Consider the following 20,186-nt stretch of genomic DNA (forward strand, 5'->3'; position numbering starts at 1 on the left):
CGTGACCAGCAGGTCGAAGGAGATGATCCTGCCCCTTTACTCTGCTCTTGTGAGACCTCACCTGGAGTATTGTGTGCAGTTCTGGTGTCCTCAACATAAAAAGGACATGGAACTGTTGAAACAAGTCCAGAGGAGGGCCACGAGGATGATCAGGGGACTGGAGTACCTCCTGTATGAAGATACGCTGAGAAAGTTGGGGCTGTTCAGTCCGGAGAAGAGAAGGCTGCGCGGAGACCTCATAGCAGCCTTCCAGTATCTGAAAGGGGCCTATAGGGATGCTGGGGAGGTACTGTTCATTAGGGACTGTAGTGATAGGACAAGGGGTAACGGGTTAAAACTTAAACAGGGGAAGTTTAGATTGGATATAAGGAAGAAATTCTTTCCTGTTAGGGTGATGAGGCACTGGAATAGGTTGCCCAGGGAGGTTGTGAATGTTCCATCCCTGGCAGTGTTCAAGGCCAGGTTGGATGAGGCCTTGGGTGGTACGGTTTAGTGTGAGGTGTCCCTGCCCATGGCAGGGGGCTTGAAACTAGATGATCTTAAGGTCTTTTCCAACCCTAACTATTCCATGATTCTATGACTGGGAGAAGCTTTTTTTCATGAAATTTTCTGTGAAATAAATCTCCAATGGCTTCATAACCTGTGAGGGTCTTTGGTATCTTTGAATGCTAATTCTAGACATGCTGCTTTGGTTGCTATATGGTTGCTATTATATGGCATTTTCTTTGACAGTCATAGAAGAAATTAAGTTTCTAATGAAACTCTGGTTTCCTTTTGATACCAGTTAGCAAGCTAGCTCAGATGCAGAGCTGCAAGTAGATTGCACATTGTTAAGGTTTATATTAATGTTTTGGGGGATGTGGAATTTTCTTTGAAGACTGCTATAAGGAAAGCAAGCCCATGGTCAGACAGTACAGAAATGGTGAGTGAAAGAAGAAAACTGAGGGGAACGGACAGGAGAAAATATTTTCAAGCTGCAGAGGTTTTTTTGGGGGTTTGGTTTTGGGTTTTTTAAAGGAAAAAAAAAAAGGAAGTTGAGAAGAAGAGGAGATTAAGAAAGAGTTCTAAATAGAAAATTAGAGTGAGAGAAGTGAGAGAAGGACAAGAATCTAAGGTATTGGTGGCTTTTCTTTTTCTGGTTGAAAAGTGTTTATGAAATCCTTGGCCAAGAAAGTCTAGGATATTTGCTTGTTTCTCCATTACTCGTGATGATAACTTGTTCATTCACCCCTTCTACTCTTGTGATATTCCAGACTTGCTGCTATGTTTAACAATGTTCTTTAGTATTAACTGTACAACTATTGTTCCGATACAGTGTTTTCAGATACTTAGATCCTGAGTGTTTCTACTGTTTCAACATTAATTTGTGTTTACTGTGCTCAGCCACTGAATTATCATTTTGGTAATCTAAATATTAACTGTATCTGAGTAATGACACATTATCATCATTACTAGGGGAAAAAAAGTTGCCTATAAGTTTTATAGCTGTGTGGGAAACAAGATCATACTCTATCTAGGAGTCAAATTTCTCTCTCTCCTTTTCCTAAATACTCTTTAAAAAAATCAACTATGTATATTTTGTCAGTAAAGCTGTACTTTAAGATATTAATGTTTGAATAAGATGATTCTTTCTCTACTCCACTTTTCCAACCTTGTGTTGTTTTAGATCAGCAAAAGAGGCAGAGGACAAAATAAAAAAGGCATTAGAAAAGGGAGAAACTCTCCCAACAGAAGCCAGATTTGACTCCAACTGTATTACACCAGGTAAGAATATTTGTCAAGTATTTAAATTTAAATGTTTAGATTAATGGCTTTGCATCTATTTCCCTATCCTAAGGCCTTTTTTTTTTTTTTTTTTTTTTAATTGGAGGACAAAATTGATGCAGACTTAAGTTGAGAACAGAAGTTTAAATATTTCTAATAGGACTGGAATACTGTCTTACTCTATAACTTTTTTTAGATTGCAATGGAAAAGATGAATCTTCTTATGGAAAAAAAGCAGCTATTCCCTTCATCCCATGCAGAATTTTTACTTCTTGGGTTTTGGGGAGTTTTTTTGGGTTTTGTTTTGTTTGGGGGGGGGGAGGGGGAGGTTGTTTGATTTTGGGTGGGTTTTATTTGATGTGTTTCTTGTTTTGGTGGTTTTTGTTTGGTTTTTGTGTTTTCATTAGTAATTTTTTTTATGTAAATACTGTTTTGAATGACTAGTGAAAAGTTTTGTGTGTAACTTTGATTTTTGTTTTCAGGAACTGAATTCATGGCCAGATTGCATGAGCATCTTAAGTACTTTGTAAATATGAAGATTTCCACAGACAAATCCTGGCAAGGAGTAACAGTTTACTTATCAGGCCATGAGGTCACTGTATTTTGTTAGTATTTTATTTTAAATAGATGTTTATTTTATAGAAAAATACTTACTGATGAATTTGTTGTTGCGGGGGGGTTTTTGTGCAGACTCCAGGGGAAGGTGAGCATAAAATTATGGAGTTCATCAGATCAGAAAAAGCAAAGCCCCATCACGACCCAAACACAAGACACTGTCTCTATGGCTTAGATGCTGACTTGGTATGTGAAAATAAAATAATACAAACAACAGAAGTTTATAAAGTATATTTGATGTTTTCCTAAGTGCACAGGGTTCTAAAATGAATGTTATTAAACAAGAGTATAACTTTGTACTCTTGCAAACTTTTAAATTTGTAGTTAAACAGAGCAGCAAAATTGCTTTATGCTGCTCGAATCTTGGATAACAGTAAAAAAAAAAAATAATAAAGATCTTTCTTTATAATAGATTATGCTGGGATTAACAAGTCATGAGGCACACTTTGCACTCTTAAGAGAAGAAGTCAGATTTGGTGGTAAAAAATCTCAAAGGTAACTGATTTAACTTCACTCTTTATATATAATGAATTTGAATCTAAAATATACTGGGTGACTAAACCATTTGTTTGGTTTGTTGGTTTGTTTTGTTGTTTTTTTTTATTGTTTGCATACTGAATAAAATCTTTCTTACTAAAAATCCATGAAATCAACTTGTTAAATCATGCACTTCAATGAGTTTATGTGGGGAAAGTGTGTGCTGTCAGGACAGCTCATTACAAAATCCATACAGCTTTGGTCTGCTGCGCTTCTTTCTTCATATTATGAATGGAGAAGCCCGGGCTATACAAACATTGTTTCCTTAATTGTCTTATGCAGATATTAACTTTTTAAAATGTATTTATATCTTTGAGGTTTTGTGAATATAAGTAAATTACTTGAACAGTTACTAAAATAAACTCTCTTAAAGGGGTTGCCTGAATGTTTTTATTCTGGATTTGCCCATTTGTAGTAACATGTGTGCTATCATCAGTCTGAACAAGGTGATTTGTTCCCGAACTGATCATGTGCATGGAGTTATAGGAGAATTACTTTTATAACTGCTCCTGTGACTTAGGTGCCTTCTTTGAAGGACCATAAACATGTATTTGGTGGATAAAGGGAGAAGGTGGGAGAGACAGAAACACACTTTTTGATACATATAAAAAAAGTTTTTGGATAAGACATACAAATGTTTAGATAAATACATGATTTTTGCTGATAAGGTATTTTTTGTGAAGGACAAGATGATGCACATCAGAAATAAGTATTCAGTCTTCTGCAGTCAACTTTTCACTAATACTCATTGTCTTGGCAGTGTTGGTGTGTAACATTGTAATATTTTTAAAAGACCTTGAGTGTAATCAAAGAAAAATGTCAATTTCCTCTTTTTTATAAAAATAATATAAAAGTGTGACAACTTTTCTGAGGAATGGGGGTTAATTAAATGAAGTATGAAATCAAAGGGAAGTTGTCTTCCCCCCCTGCCTCCCTCCCCAGACATTGTTCCAGGTTTGGCTGCTGTTGAAATTTGTGGATAATATTGCTCATTACAGGAATTTACTTCTGGAAGTTACAGGAATTGGCTTCTGTCAATATTGTCACTTCTATGAATACTTCCAATTGGAAACCTGAAAATGGTAAAAATACATGGAAATTAATATCTGTCATCAACTTCTTGATTGGGAGAAATTACTTGGTTTTTTCAGGATTTTCGGGTCTAGTGAATGAAGACTAAGGGGCAAAATGTTTCTAGAGTCTTAGAGCACCAACCTGGATTTGGCAATGTTCTTGAATACCAATATGAAAATTATATTCTAAAAGTGACAGAATTGGGCCTAAACCTCTTTGTAGTTTAGAGTTCATTTTAGTAATCTTCATCTAAGCTTGTATATCACACCCATCTTCCTCAGAGGATTTTGGCAAAAATCTGCTTTGTATGTTTGAATACACAGGTATTTCTGTTGGTTTGTCATTGGAGGTGGTCCCAGCTGGTTATAGTATCTACAAGGTGAAATAGTCCTTTTTGAAATTAAAAATACATCAGTGTTGAGCTCACTAAGCTTTTGGTGTAGGTATTAACTGATTTTGGCCTAATGTTGGAGCACATATTAAGTAATTCTAGTGAAGAGGAAAAGAAGACAATATATATTGACTAACCTATGCCATAAACAGTAGGTTAGTAATTTTTTTTTTGGTGCTGTGTTGAAGCCACCAGATAATACATATGTAGCGTCTTTAATTTGAGCATATTCTTTTCTTACAAGAAGCATTTCAAATGATTGCAAATGTAAGCAGCATATTTAAACATGAATCTCTATACTCTGTATGTACACAGACTAGTTCTGATATACCTTAAAATTTATTTGCTTTGGTGCAAATTTAGGTTAGGCTGTCCCTTTTTGGACAGTGTGATAAATACTTGGGAAATAGTTAATGAAACATGGAACTTGACAAAGCTGCCCTGCTTTCTCTAAGCTAGCTGTTTTCCATGCAGTGCAGTCACATTTGTTTAGAAGGTTCTGCACAATTTTATTTAACCAGATGAATCCTAAAACAGATTCAAACAAATGTTTATATATTTCTTCTGCAAAGATTTAACCTCAGTAAGTTTACTTGGTTTTAGGTAACCTGGGACTTATTAAATATTCATATTGAAAGTGTGTTTATAAATAATTTAACTTAATGTTTTGAATAATTTACAGAGCATGTGCCCCAGAGGAAACCACGTTTCATTTACTGCACTTATCGCTTATGAGAGAATATATTGATTATGAATTTTCACCTGTAAAAGTAAGTTTTAATGGAGCTGGGACTGAAAAAATGTGTGAGGTCTTTTTATGCAAACATCATAATAAAAATTATACTGCTGTGTTTTGAGCTTTTTGTTTGTTTTTTTCTTTTCTTCCTCCACCCCAGGACAAGATTTCCTTTGAATACGATATTGAAAGGATAATAGACGATTGGATCTTAATGGGTTTCCTTGTAGGAAATGATTTTATTCCTCATCTACCTCATTTACACATTAATCATGATGCACTGCCGCTACTTTATAGAACATACATGACTATCTTGCCAGAACTGGGAGGTAAGGATACTTTGCACAGTTGTAGAAAGTAGAAATATTAACATTCCTGCCTTAATATTTATTGACCTTTTTAACCATGTTAGGATGTTTAGCGTTTCTAACACTTTTTTTAGACAGCCAGCAAAATTGCATTTAAATTGAAATTTTAGAATTGTTAATTTAAAACACATACTTTATTTTCTTAATAGGTTACATAAATGAGAATGGACATCTGAATTTAAAACGCTTTGAGAAATATCTCACAAGGTTGTCAGATGTGAGTAACTTCACAATTGCGCTGTATAGATTGGTATAGTTTGTTGAATTTAACCTCAGTGTGGTGCCCTAAAATACACTGTGCTGTAGTTTTAATGAATTGCTAAATGACTTAACATCATTTAACGTAACTGTTAAATGAGTTTTACAAGTGGTTCAGTCAACTGTTTTATCATTTAAATGATGGGGTCCAATCAGTTTCTGTCTGAACTTATAAGAGGAAAAAGGTTGAATCGTTTAATCTGTCCTTTAGCTAGTATCTTGTAGTAGTGCAAGTCAAACAAGGATTTGCCTCATTTGAGTAATGAGGGACAGTACTGTGCAGATGTGTTCTAGACAGCAATATTCTTTGCTTCCCTGCTGCTCAGTTTCTTGTGGGGTAAGCTCTTGGAGAGCAGTATTTTTTTGCAAGTTTTTTATGAAGATCATCGGTTAAGAGTGATGAAGCATTAGTATCTCTGAGGCAGTCATCACCATTCTTCGTTAACTCACTGGCATACAGGAGGCAACCTATTAAGTGCCACTGCAGTAATTCATCCTAGAGATGAGAAAAGGTATATATAGGTCAGATAGAAATGGAAAGATCTTGGCCTTCTGCTGAACTTGGAAGGAGGAAGTTCATCTATGTGCTTTCGCTGTTTCAGCCCTGTCTTCTGATTCTTGGATGGAAGTATGAAAGTGTTGGGTGTGTGGCACCCAAACCTTATATATGTTTTACTGCTTCTAGAGTTAATAGTGTAAATGTGGAAGTTATCTAACTACTTTTATTACATAATGCTGCCTTACTGAAAGAAAAAAAAAATATGGCTTAGGTGTATGTTATGTATCACTAAGAAAAAATATTTTTAATGCTAATCTATTGTTTTAATTGTAGCTCTAGGCCAAACTGTTCATGTACAAATGCCTCCAGGTGTAGCCTAATGCATGTACTATGAAAACATTGTTAATTTAGCACTCTAAATTTGGCATCCCTCAGATATTTCTGAACTTACTTTAATCTTCCTGTACAGTTTGATCGTGAACACTTCAGTGAAGTCTTTGTAGACCTAAAATGGTTTGAAAGTAAAGTAGGCAATAAATACCTCAACGAGGCAGCTGGTATTGCAGCAGAGGAAGCCAGAAAAACGAAACAAAAGAAACAAAAGGTTAGTATTCTGCATGTGCAATTTTGGAACTATGAATGTTACTTATTGTAAATCAGTAACTTGATTTTAGACAAATTACATGTCATAAACCTCTGTGATGAGGTTTTTCTGGTATCAGAAACGATAGTAAAATGTAACATCTGAGGAACTACCTGTATGCATTGCTGGTTGTGAGTGATGAAATGGTTAAATCAAGGTCAGGTTCTTAGGTTTCTTGAAGTCTTCTCAACCCATTACTTAATGCTTTATGTCAATTTATCTCTTCTCAACTTCAGCAAAACTTACTTTTGAGTGAGTTATGGTCAAACTTGCTATGCTTTGTAATTTTACTTTGCATAGCCTGTTGTCCATTTTATATATTTCAGATACACTGATAGATCATTCATGCATGTGTTGGTATTGGGCAACTATTTGACAATGTATAGATGAATAGGAATTTCATTGGTCTGAACTATCTGAGATTAAACTTGTAATTCTAGCTATAGCTAGTTAATGAGGAACAGCACCTTTCTGTGTACCTTGACTCTGCCCCACTGTCATGTTGCTCACCACCACCTCCATTGGCTATCTTTCAGTATATGCCTTCAGCAGAGTGTAGAGTAGCAGCAGGAAATCCCTCCAAGATTAATCTGTCACTGGGTTAAGCAGTAGCAGTCATTTTTTTCCTTCTTAGTAGCTGGTGCAGTGCTGTGTTTTTGACTTTCAGCCTGGGAACAGCACTGATAACACCAATATATTTAGTTGTTGCTCGGTGATGTTTACTCTGACCAAGGACTTTCTGAGTCTCATGCTCTGCCAGGGAGCAGGGGAAGCCAGGAGGAAATAGAGACAGGATGCCTGACCCAAACTAGCCAAAGAAGTATTCCATACCACAGCATATCAGGCCCAGTATATAAACTGGGGGCAGTTACCCAAAAGGGCTAGATCACTGCTGGATCAGGCTGGGTATCGGTGGGTGGTGAGTGGCGGTATTCTCTCCTCTTGTTATTTCCCTTATCATTATTATTATTGGTGGCAGCAGCAGTGGTTTTGTGTTATACCTTATTTACTGAACTGTTCTTATCTCAACCTGTGGGAGTTACATTCTTTCGATTCTCTTCCCCATCCCTCCGGGAGCAGGGGGAGGAAGGGGGGAGTGAGCAAGCGGCTTCGTGGTTCTGGATTACTGGCTGGGCTTAAACCACGGCGGTTCTTTTTGGTGCCCAACGTGGGGCATGAAGGGTTGAGATAACAACACATCTGACCAGAGTGTGTCTAATCATATTTGCGATAAGCATTTATTGTTTTGTTTTAATAGTCACTCGTCACAATGCTGATTTATTGGCTCTCAAAGTTGTTGCTCTTGACCTCAGAGTTTCAGCATGTCCTATTCTACTTACACCCGATATTTGCTGTGTTAGTGTTTATCGGCTGGGGGCCTTGGGCTAAGGTTCTTGTTTCGTTGTACTTTATGGTAATGACTTGTAATACAATAGAATAATTGATCATGAAACTGATTTGGCTTATGTTCCCAATGTGGCCATCACCTCTATACTTCGGGAGGTTTATAATAGAAGTGGTTAGCAGTTACACATCTTTTTCCCCCTATTTGGGTAGTCAACCTGTGAAAGAGACATTCCCTTACCTTCCCAGCCTCCCCACCAGACCATGTACAGCGTCATTTGAGAGTTCTGAAAGTTTTGAATGGCCTTTGAGTACCCTTGAGGCCTGCCTGCTGATTGTGAATGGGGGTCACCATGTTGGCACACATACAGAGTGTGTTTTACCCACAATCATTTCGTCTGATCTCGAAAGTTAAGCAGAGTCAGGTTTGGGTCTTGTCTAGGGTTAGACGACAATATAGGAGGACCAAGAGATTTTCCCCGAGGCTGGACAGTCATGAGTGGCAGGGCATGTGGGATAGTATGGGCAAGTACGTAGCCCAGTGGGCCCCTCCAGTGCTTTGGAACTTCACCAGTGAACAAGTGCAAAATCCAGAAAAAATTAGTAAAACACTTAAATGAAGTGTGTTGTCATCCTGGTCATATCAGAGAGGGACAAATCATGGCACCGTACTGGAACTTGGCCTATGCTTACAGAGCCCTGTTCAACACTATCCAGCACCTTCAAAAGGAAAAAAATGTCTCTGGATCTGATGGCAAAGCAACAGACGACGCAGCTACTCGAACTCCAAATACAGCAGATACACCAACTGTAGTGACATGTACAGCACCTAGCTACTCAAATTCCGGCTGCAACAGATAATGCAGCTACTCCAACTCCAGGTACAGCAGCTACACCAGCCCCAGCGACAAGTACAGCAGCTACTCAAATTCCAACCGCAACAGGCAGCGCATCTACACCAGCTCCAAGCACAGCAGCTACACCAACCCCAGTGGCAAGTACAGCAGCTACCCAAACCCCGACAACAGATACTGCAGCCACTCCAACCACAGTGCCAATCACTGCAGCTAAACCAGAGGGCTAGTTCGTGCCAGTATCTGTTGCCCCTGTATGCAAGGGGAAAAGCAAAAAAGAGGCAAGAAAGATGAAGAAACAATGTACTCGCTACCCAGGACAGCATCTGACCAGGAGTTATTATTATGTGAATCAGAGGAAGAAGAAGAAGAGGTGATGTCTTGACCCTGGACCTCAACCAAGCTACAGAATATGCAAACAGATTTTACCCATCAACCAGGGGAGCATACCATCACCTGTTTGCTCTGATGTTGGGACAATGGGGCCCATGGTTGTGAACTAGAAGGTAGAGAAGCCAAGCAGCTGGGATCACTTGCTAAGGAAGGGGGAATTGACAAAGCAATTGCGAAAGAGAAACAGTCCCTCAGCCTTTGGAGGCCGCTCTTGGCAGCTGTGAAGAAAGGTTTCCGTACAAGGATGATATTACGAGTCACAATGTGTATCATTATCCTGTTCTTTAGTGAAGTTTGTGGTTTGTAAGAGCAAGATGTTAGCTCTTCCTTTAATAAAGTGTCTTATTTGTGGTTGTTTTCTTATTTACTTGAGAAGTTTGGAGCAGTCATATAGTATTGGCTACCCATCTTGGCTGATCCTTTGAATGGCAGCAACGGTCAGGAGCTCACGTATCTCAGGTGCAAGGGAAGAGTTTGCTTATTGAAAGGTACTCAGTGCTGTACACAAAAGACAGTGTGAGAATGAAGTGAATGTTTGGCTTGTTTGACACTCTAAACCAAGATTTCTTATGTCCTTACTTCCTACAACAGTCATTTGAGCTCTTAAAAATTTACTCATGAAAAATTTGACTGCATACTGGTGCTGTAGCACAATGCATAATGTAGGTAAAAATCCTTAAGTATGTCCTGCCCAGTTCTGGAAACAGTAGTATTTTGGAAAACAAATATTCAGATATTTTATAAAGGTAGTTGAGATTTTTATTTGAGCCTTCTCCTTTATGTGGTCTGTCCTTTTGTGAGGTAAAATAATTTTCCCTAGGCAACTGCAAGAGAAGGAAATGTAGTGGGGTTTACACTAAATAATGCTTAAACACCTTGATTATAACATTCTGAGTTGCAGATTATGTGGTTGTAAATGAGGTTTGTGTATTTTATTCTGTCTTTTTACTTTATCTCAAATACTAATTTAATAGGCTCAGGAAAACTCCATATGTTTGGCTGCTTTAGAAAAAAATGAAGGTGAAGTGACCCCTAAAAGTAAGTGCAAGTAATTTTTCAATATACATGTTACAAGAGAGAACTTTTTTAATTTGTGTATAGACTTGAAAGATCTGTAAGAATTCTATGTCAGAAATGACCTTAATCTAAATGGCAGAATTAATGTAGTCAGCTCTTGGTAAATGGAACTGTACATCGCTGGCTTATGGTGAGAAGGAACAGGGCTAAAGCTTTTGAAGTGCTTCTTCCCTGATCAGTATTTTCATGATGAATTAAAGGAAAGAATGAGCAAATCTCCAACATTATGTTTTTTTTATAATTGTATGCTTAGGTAAATTGTTATACAAGTGGGGATAAATGAATAGATTTTTGTATGGCTTTGGGGTTTTTGGTTGTGTGAATTGTTTTTAAACTCATTCCACTTGTAGGAAATGTCTTCTGCTAATGTTATGAAATTTAATGTAAAAAATGTATAACTACTACTCCATGGTGTAAGATGTTGCTGGAAAAAGGCTAAATTTTAAAATGTTTTTTAATGTGTTATTTTCTGAAAGCTTATCTTTTCTTCTCTGTTCTGTAATTGGGCTACAAAACGGGTTGCCAGTCTTTAAAGAAAGAAAGTTCCAGACTTGATCTGCGTAAATATTTTGATTGATTGTTTTACGGTACTTCAGTGCAAGGAAGTCAAAACTGAAAGTCTTCAACCTTACTGTAGTAGGGAAGTGAATGTTCATTCTTTTCTTGTCATGACTGCTTTTCAGCTGTAGTAGAAGATGAACCAGAAGATGATGATCTCTTTGAAACTGAATTTAGGCAATACAAAAGAACTTACTACATGACTAAAATGGGTGTAGAAGTAGTTTCTGAGTAAGTATATATTTTTTTGTGTGTGTTTTTTGCCTTTTTTTTTCTATTTTTTTACTTTTTCTGTTTTAAGCACCTAAGTCTTTACATATGTCTAATACAAGACAGAATTTTCATCCATGTTGAAAGCACATGGCAGTGTACTGCATTGGTGAGGCTTTTGGCTAATGCAGTAAGAACTGCAAGCCAAGTTTTCTGTAACAAGTATGTGAGGACCAGAGAGAAAAATTCAATTAGTATTCTATCAATCTGAAAAACTATGGTCTTATTAGGTTCCCCAAATGCTCTATCTTCATTCCTGTGTACAGGGTGCTAAGTAATTTTTATATACTAATGAAAATGAGGAATACTAGTAAGTATCTTTCTTTTTCCTTTTAAGTGACTTCTTGGCTGATCAAGCTGAGTGTTACGTCCAGGCAATACAATGGATTTTGCATTATTATTACCATGGAGTTCAGTCATGGAGCTGGTAAGAAAAATTGTCAAATGAGAAATTGTTTCACCTTGTATGCTTGGAACACTTAATGCAGTTCTGTTTGTTTCTGATCAGTGAACATTGCTGTGCTAAAACTGAGTAACTTAAGAGATTTTTTTTCCCCTGCAGGTATTACCCTTATCATTATGCACCTTATCTGTCAGATATTCGCAACATAGGCGAACTCAAAATGAAATTTGAACTGGGAAAACCTTTCATGCCATTTGAACAGCTTCTTGCTGTACTTCCAGCAGCTAGCAAAGATCTGCTACCTAAATGCTACCAGGTAGGATTTAGAATTAAATTGCATTTATCTATTGTTTACTGGTTGTCTGTTTTATTCTGAAGTAGCTCTTTGCTGGATATTTTTGTGTGTCCTCTTAATTACATTCTATCTCCAAATTTTAGGTGTAAGGTGAAATACTTCTTACTATTCTTAAGTATATTCTAGATTTAGTAATAAATAGAAAGTTTTGCATTTGCTAAGCAATTTCAGACTAGGATATTTAAATGATGAATGTTAAATTCCTGCTCAGCCTTGAGTTGGTTTTAATACCAGCCTTCCTCTATCTCTTCCTGGCCTTATTGCTAATTTGTCTCTGGTAGTACTTAATTTCAATATTGTATTTTCCTAGCATTTGATGATTAGTCAAGACTCTCCTATTATAGAATATTATCCACCAGACTTTAAAACTGACCTAAATGGAAAACAGCAAGAATGGGAAGCTGTAGTATTAATCCCGTTTATTGATGAGGTAAGTTCTTTCAATGCCTGCTCTCTATAAAAGCTTTGTAACAAAGTGCTAAGCTTTTTAATTAATCAACTGTTAGACGTGCTATTAAATTGAAGTTTAAATTAATACTTGATAAGACCACAGAAAAATATAAATGTTTGCTGCCTGGATAGTAAGTTACCACAAGCGAAGTTAGCTTCAAGTGGCAGAAGTCTTAAGTAAAGGCTGTGGAGTTTTTGTTGTTTATTCATGATTTTAATCAACTATTCAAATATTTAGTTTCATAGTCTGAGGGGAAAAAAAGTTATATCTATAAATACATAAAAAGAAAAAGAAGAGAAAAAAATAAATGAAACACTTGGAGAGGAAATAAACCCCAGACTTTTTACAGAAAATCTCTTCACATGGACACCAGTAAATGGGTAGAAGACATTAAGTACAAATCAGACGGTAAAAAGGAGAGGAATAAAACACAAGGTTTTCCTTTTGTAGATAGAATAATAATATAGGATAATAATATTATATATGTTGTTTCTTTTATCAAATTAAATTTGAGCACATCAAAGAGTGGATGAAAATAAAAGTGCAGATTAGATGTTAGAGCATATACAGGTGGTGGCATGTGCCTATCAATTGTTTCCATAGTTTGCAGTGAAAAGTTGGCATGACTTAATCTTCTCACAAAAGGCAGCAGTTGCTACTTGAATGACACATAAGTTTTTGAAAACTTTTCAACAGTTATTTTGTAGAATTTTATTATAACATTTAAAATCTTTTTAATATTTCTTTTTATGTTAAATGTAAAAGGCAAAGTATGGCTAGCCTTTGGAAACCCTGTTTGCAAAAAGGTAATCTGTATTCTCCAAAGCCATTCCATTGGAATTGTTCTATTTTTATTACAGAGCTGGGACACAAGGAAGGGTGGGGCCGCAATTAGAAATTTAGCATATTAGCCAAAAAAGTGCAGGTATCCACTTACCCACAGTAGATGTTTCCATGCTAATTTTTGTTGCCAGTTTCACGTATGCTAATTTCTCTAAAATTTAGAAACGACTGCTACTGGCCATGGAATCGTGTAATAAGTGCCTAAAAGAAGAGGAGAAACGAAGAAATACTCACAGTGCTTGCTTAATGTACTGGTATGACAAAGATGTAGAATTTCAGTACATGTCACCATGGCCCGAGAAATTCCCTGCAATAGAAAGATGTCATACAAGGTAAAACTGGCATAACTGGTTTAGAGTAGACTAAAAGTAGGTAGAATACTTTTATTAGCATTTTAACCAAAGCTTGTATATGCCAGCATATACACTGAAAAAAAAGTAAAATGTTGAATTATATGTTACCTGTTGTGGATGGCACGGTTAAAAGTGTTTAGAATTAAATTGTTTGGTAAAAGCGTTTGTCCCTTCAAACATACTTTGCCTAACAGACAAACCAATGCTAAGTCAGCAAGAACACTCTTAAGAGAATTGCTAAACTTTGTATGACACAGAGAATGAAAGACTGATACAGCTACCTGATAACAGTGACAATCTATCAGCATGCTAATTCCAAAGCATTTGTAAAAAAAATGAAAGCATTTGTGTTCAGTGCAGGGTTGAACACAACTGTGTGTTTCACCTTTCTTGCATGGAAAGTAGCCAGCTTTATATGACGCAGGCTGAGGTTTTAAGACTAAATGGAAACCTAACCTTGATAATAGTCAAACTTAAAGCATAATAGAGGAGGAATGCCTGTTGCAGGATTACACTCAGTGGAGAATTAACAGTTGTGAAAATGAGTGATACCATTGCAGTTAAGAATTTGACAGTAACAGTGAATTAAGATGGTGAGATCGGGACATACTGTGGTTTGATGTTTTGTCTTTTTCTTAATGAGTAGTGTCTTTCCAGCAATAGCACAATGTTTTGTAGAGATTCCAAGTGATTTAAGTTAATCGGCACCCTACAGAAAAGTCAAAGCATTGGGCAGTTAATGAGTGTTTGAATGAGTAATGAGAGTTTCTAGAGCCAAAGATCAATCTGTTTGAGCAAACATTGCGTGACTTGGTTTTTAGGTATAAAACAATACCTTTGGATGCTTGGCACGTAGAAATAACCCACAACAAGATAACTAAAATCAACAAGAGTGCATTATATTTTTGTGGATTTCCTACTTTAAAGCACATTAAGCATAAGGTAAAAATTTCTCTCTTCTCATGTTTTCCATTGTATTTAATAGACAGCTATGTAAGAGTTCCAGCAAGTTTTATGTGCTGTTTTGTTTTTACACAGTTCTATCTTAGAAAAAGTGGTGTACAGGTGTTTCAGCAAAGCAGCCACGGAGAGAACATGATACTAGAAATCATAGCTAATGGGAACTCAAAAGAGCAGGTAAGCAGTCAGCTCCTAACAAAACAAAAAAGCAAGCAAACAAAAAAACCGGCACAAAAATCCCCACAACTAAACAAAAAAAAATTGGAAACCTGGGAAAAGAAAGAAGTTTCAGAGATAAATAAATAAAACCAGGAAAGAAAAGAGGAGGAAAATGACAAGATAGGATTTTACAGGAGAAAATTAGGGAGAGTGGCTATAAATACTTGGCAGAGATAATCAAATAAGCCAAAACAATACATTAAAAATAGTAGAAACTCATTGAAAAAAATAACATAATGTAAGACTAAAATTACAGACGCTGGTTAAATTCAGGACGTAAGTGCTGTTTCTTTATTTCAGTGAAATACAAAGTAAAATCTACAATAAAAATATTCCACTAATTTCAAATTGTCAGTTTGATCATTGTGTCCCACAGACACAAATAGTTCTCAGTGTTTTAACACAAAAAGTACATAGTAAGTCTATACCAGAAATGTAAACCAATCCAGGCCTTACAGCTATCATATGCTACATGTAAAGAGCTACGACTGGAATGTGACACTTTGTCCTAACAAACGAAATGTGATTTTCCATTTCTACTAAGAGATTGTGTTAGGCTAAAATGAGCTTTTTATTCTGAAAGAAAACCTGTTCTTTAACTAGGGTGGCTTTTATTGAAAAAACAGTGTGAAAATAACAGAAATCTTTTAGTATGTTAAACAATTAGTAACTTCTGGTTGTTTGAATTTTTTTCAGGTAGTAGAAAACGTTGCCAGTTCAGTACTTGGAAAACGCGTTTTCGTTAACTGGCCCCACCTTGAAGAAGCCAGAGTTGTTGCTGTGTCAGATGGAGAGACTAAGTAAGAGACATTTCATAGATTGTCATTTGTAATCTTTATCATTTTATTCAAAATGAGTTCTTAGGCTGCACAAGAGTTTTGGTTTTATTGCAATACTTGCTATTAGTTAGTCCAGATGTATCAAAGGTTGCTTGGTGGAAGAACCTTTGTTTAACATTGTTCTGAGGTTTGGTTATCTCTGTAGAAGTCTAGTCCTTCAGTCTTTTGCTATTAACGTAGGAAGTTTGGGAGAGATCCTTCTTAACTTTGAGAAGGAAAATGCATGTACAGAAATCCACACAGAATGAATGTAAGAGAGAACATTTCTACACATTCTTCTTTTCAGCATATGCACTGGTATTTTTTATAAAAAATATACTGTGTGGTCTGTTGTAAGGAGTTGAGAAAACAGTGCTGCAAGTTTTCATGTCCTTAACAAGTGATTTCTAACTATTCTAAGTTTTGCTCACAACTGGTTATGTCTAGATTAATCTCACCTGGTTAAATTTGTACTTGTCATAATATTTTCAAGATTTTATTTAGAAGAGCCACACGGCACACAGAAGCTTTACATGGGAAATGCAGTGCCCCCAACTAAAGTTGCGTATGTTGGGGATAAGGAGCAGAGCACCTGGTTCAAGGACATTCAAGGCATTTCAGAGCAGTAAGTAACTTTGCAAATCAAGTGTAACTTTGCAAATCAAGTGTAACTTTGCAAATCAAGTGTAACCTTGCAAATCAAGTGTAACTTTGAATTTCATAGCTTAGAGCTGTTTTATTTGATGTGTTACAGACATAAGTAGCGCAGAAGAGCTGCTGCAATTTTAAAAAAAAACAAACAACAAAAACAACACCAAAACCAAAAAGCCACCAAACCAAAACAAATGAACAAACAAAAAAACACAAAAAAACACCACAAACACAAAACCACCAAACTGACAAAACAGTTTATGCTGAAATTTCAGAATATATGGAGTTAGTCCCTAGGTATTTAAAGTTAGATGCTGTTACAAAAGAATTCTCAAATGAATGAGTTTCAGTGTTTACTCTCCCATTCAGTTTTCTGTTCTGGTCATAGTAATCTTCAGTTGCAGAAGGTATATAGAATAGAGTCATACAAGATCTAGTTACAACTTAACAGTTTAGCATTGTTAAATTTGAATATAGCTCTTGCTTTTGTAGAGTGTAGGTGCACAACACAACTGAGTTACAGAAACTTGCTATTTTATCAGCTGCCATTTGAGTTAACTGCCTTAATTACCCCAACACTTCCCACTGTAAAGGTACGGATGTGTTTAAATTAACACACTTGGCTGTGGAATGGTGGTTGTGCAACTGCCGTGTATAAGCAGTTGGTTAAGCTGTTTATTCTGGGCTTTTTTATAAAATGGGAAGCAAACTATTGGAATAATTTTGTTGTTGTTTATTCTTGATGAAATATAACAAGGGAAAGTGTAGAGTCCTGCATCTGGGCAGGAACAACCCCAGGTTCCAGTATAGGTTGGGGAACGACCTGTTAGAGAGCAGTGTAGGGGAGAGGGACCTGGGGGTCCTAGTGGACGACAGGATGACCATGAGCCAACACTGTGCCCTTGTGGCCAAGAAGGCCAATGGCATCCTGGGGTGTATTAGAAGGGGGGTGGTTAGTAGGTCGAGAGAGGTCCTCCTTCCCCTCTACTCTGCCCTGATGAGACCCCATCTGGAATATTGTGTCCAGTTCTGGGCCCCTCAGTTCAAGAAGGACAGGGAGCTGCTGGAGAGAGTCCAGTGCAGGGCAACGAAGATGATTAAGGGAGTGGAGCATCTCCCTTATGAGGAAAGACTGAGGGAGCTGGGTCTCTACAGTTTAGAGAAGAGGAGACTGAGGGGTGACCTTATTAGTGTATATGCATATCTAAAGGGGGAGTGTCACGAAGATGGAGCCAGGCTCTACTCAGTGTCAAACAATGATAGGACAAGGGGTAATGGGTACAAACTGGAACACAAGAGGTTCCACTTAAACTTAAGAAGAAACTTCTTCTCAGTGAGGGTGATGGAACACTGGAACAGGCTGCCCAGGGAGGCTGTGGAGCCTCCTTCCCTGGAGACATTCAAAACCCGCCTGGACACGTTCCTGTGTAACATTATCTAGGTGTTCCTGCTCCGTCAGGGGGATTGGACTAGATGATATTTTGAGGTCCCTTCCAATCTCTAGCATACTGTGTGTATGTACTCTGTGTGTGTGTGTGTATTTCAAGCAATTCTGTCTTCTTGGTTCAGTTCTGTCTATTGTAATCAAACTAAATATTCTGCTTTGTATTCAGCTATCAGAGAAGAAAAGGAATAATTATCCATGAAACAGCGATAGTTGTATATGCTCAGCTGCTAACTGGTAATAGATACCAGCTGAAACAAAACGGAGAAGTCTATTTGGAGAAGCAGTGGTCAAAACAAGTTCTTCCTTTTGTTTACCAAACTGTTGTCAAGGTAAATACAGACGGTGCACATAGCACCTTATTCCATTGAGAGTAAGCAGAGGAAAGAGTATATGTTCCTTTAAAACAGAAGAATGGACAAAAGTAAACAAATTAATGTAATTTGTTGTATTAAAAAGCGTAACATGCTTAGGCAAGTATTTCATCATGAAATTTGGGACAAAATTTGCACAGTTTAGAGATTTTACTGAAAAAATACCTTTTGTCATGTTTTTACTAATGGTATTTTGAATGAAGTACAGTTAGTGGTGCTCAGATATGCTACTAGAGTAGCATACTTGCTTGTGTAACAGCATTTGTAATATAGCATAAACTTCTTTGCCTCTGAATTATTTCAGATTTAGATGTTTTAAAATGTGTATATTTAGATGAACTTCTTAATTATTCTCCTGTAATCTGATGATACTTACATTATCAATTTTGTCTTTTTATGTAGGATATCAAAGCCTTTGACTCTCATTTTTCAAACATCAAAACTTTGGATGACTTATTTCCTCCTGGAAGTACAGCTTTTATGCTGGGATCTCCTTACTATGGCTGCATGGGAGAAGTTAGTTCCAATCATTTCTTTTTCCTTTTCCTCCCCCCCTAAACTTTGTTATTCACAAGCCTAAAATAATAAAAATATGTTCTGTGGTAGTAGTGGTTGCTTGTTAGCTAAAATTCCAAATCGAAGATTCCCTTATGGCTTAGTCAGAGGAGGAGGAAGTTCTGCTTTCCTTATCACTGTTGCTCACATAGCAAGAAAAAGGTAGCACAGCTTGAATGCATGATTATTTCTAGTAATTATTTGGGATAATTTGTAATGCACAGAGTTCCCATTTTGGACCAGTTTTAGTCATTGATTCCTTTAATGCTGTTAGGTTGCTTCTATAAGGAAGCACTTCACAGATGAAGGCAAGATGATGACTCCTAAAGTATCTCTGTGATTACTACAGCAAAATTGACAAAGTATACAGAGACTGCTGGTTTTAAGTAACATTTTTAATGTGTTGTATTTCTCTCCAAGGTTCAAGATTCTCATGATGTGATCACAGAAGGTAGAATTCGTGTTGTCTTCAATATTCCGTGTGAACCCCAGCTTGATCCTTTAATACAGAACCAGCATGTAAGTACTTCTGGTTTTCTAGTAGAAGTTTAAACAATCAGCCAAATATATTTTGCAATGGTAAATATCTTTAAGGGTTCCTCCCATATCGTTCATTTGCCCTTTGTATAAAAATCATTATCCTTTGGGAATTGCCAATATTTTTTGTTTGTTTGTTTTAAAGAAATATTCTGTGAAATACAATCCTGCATATGTTTTGGCCAGCCGTCTTGGAGTAAGTGGATATCTTGTCTCCAGATTTACAGGGAGTATCTTTATTGGAAGAGGATCAAAGAAAAAGTAAGTTCTATTTGTGAATTTTGACTGTAGAAAAGCTTCTGAATTCTAATACAACTTTACCTAATTTCTGGTATGTTTAAGTGTTGTGCATACCAAACATGTAACAGGTTTGTGATGTGAAACTTCCTTTAAAGTAGATTTTCTGTGAGCTAAATTCATATGCAGTGTTTTTCTCTCCTATCATAAACTTCCTAATTTTTGTTTACTGGAGTGTTGTTCTGTAGGCTTTAGTATTTTGAAAGATATAAATTGACTTTCCTGGTTAGCTATTTGCGTAATTAAAGCAAGAACTAGAAATTACTTTGCCACACTGAGAGTGAAAAGTGGAATTGGGAACTAATTTCATTGCACTTAACATTACTGTTGGTATAAAAGGATTATAATTGTACCTGTATTTTTTTTAAGGAGTAGCTAAGACTAAACTGCTTTTTATATATAGACACACACACACATATATATATATATATATATATATATATATATATATATACACATATACATACATATATATGTATATATATATAAAAGGGAAACAATCCCTATAGTTTTAGGAATGTCAGAATTGTGGTTTCCTATGACAA

At 36.5% G+C, this 20,186-nt stretch overlaps 1 protein-coding gene across 10 annotated transcripts in view; it reads left to right on the forward strand.

The window, feature by feature from the left end:
• XRN1 (5'-3' exoribonuclease 1) overlaps positions 1-20,186 on the forward strand; it is a 38,171-nt gene that overhangs the window by 3,297 nt on the left and 14,688 nt on the right. For 6 of the 10 annotated variants that reach the window (XM_061452912.1, XM_061452908.1, XM_061452906.1 and 3 more), the window contains exons 3-24: positions 1,667-1,764; positions 2,247-2,356; positions 2,455-2,565; positions 2,792-2,874; positions 5,064-5,151; positions 5,278-5,446; positions 5,635-5,702; positions 6,712-6,846; positions 10,451-10,514; positions 11,237-11,342; positions 11,719-11,808; positions 11,944-12,100; positions 12,450-12,569; positions 13,596-13,765; positions 14,608-14,728; positions 14,825-14,923; positions 15,662-15,765; positions 16,277-16,408; positions 18,048-18,210; positions 18,655-18,768; positions 19,228-19,326; positions 19,490-19,605. In XM_061452912.1, coding sequence (XP_061308896.1) covers positions 1,667-1,764; positions 2,247-2,356; positions 2,455-2,565; positions 2,792-2,874; positions 5,064-5,151; positions 5,278-5,446; positions 5,635-5,702; positions 6,712-6,846; positions 10,451-10,514; positions 11,237-11,342; positions 11,719-11,808; positions 11,944-12,100; positions 12,450-12,569; positions 13,596-13,765; positions 14,608-14,728; positions 14,825-14,923; positions 15,662-15,765; positions 16,277-16,408; positions 18,048-18,210; positions 18,655-18,768; positions 19,228-19,326; positions 19,490-19,605 — 2,517 coding nt within the window. Of the gene's footprint in view, positions 1-1,666; positions 1,765-2,246; positions 2,370-2,454; positions 2,566-2,791; positions 2,875-5,063; positions 5,152-5,277; positions 5,447-5,634; positions 5,703-6,711; positions 6,847-10,450; positions 10,515-11,236; positions 11,343-11,718; positions 11,809-11,943; positions 12,101-12,449; positions 12,570-13,595; positions 13,766-14,607; positions 14,729-14,824; positions 14,924-15,661; positions 15,766-16,276; positions 16,451-16,507; positions 16,540-18,047; positions 18,211-18,654; positions 18,769-19,227; positions 19,327-19,489; positions 19,606-20,186 lie in introns of those variants that run through there. The other 4 variants (XR_009743258.1, XM_061452911.1, XM_061452914.1 and 1 more) reach the window with 4 other exon arrangements.

The sequence above is a fragment of the Pezoporus flaviventris genome, unplaced genomic scaffold (assembly GCF_033815535.1).
Source record: "Pezoporus flaviventris isolate CSIRO_AGI_PZ_B2104156 unplaced genomic scaffold, CSIRO_AGI_Pfla_v1 ptg000013l, whole genome shotgun sequence".
Taxonomy (NCBI): Eukaryota; Metazoa; Chordata; class Aves; order Psittaciformes; family Psittacidae; genus Pezoporus; species Pezoporus flaviventris.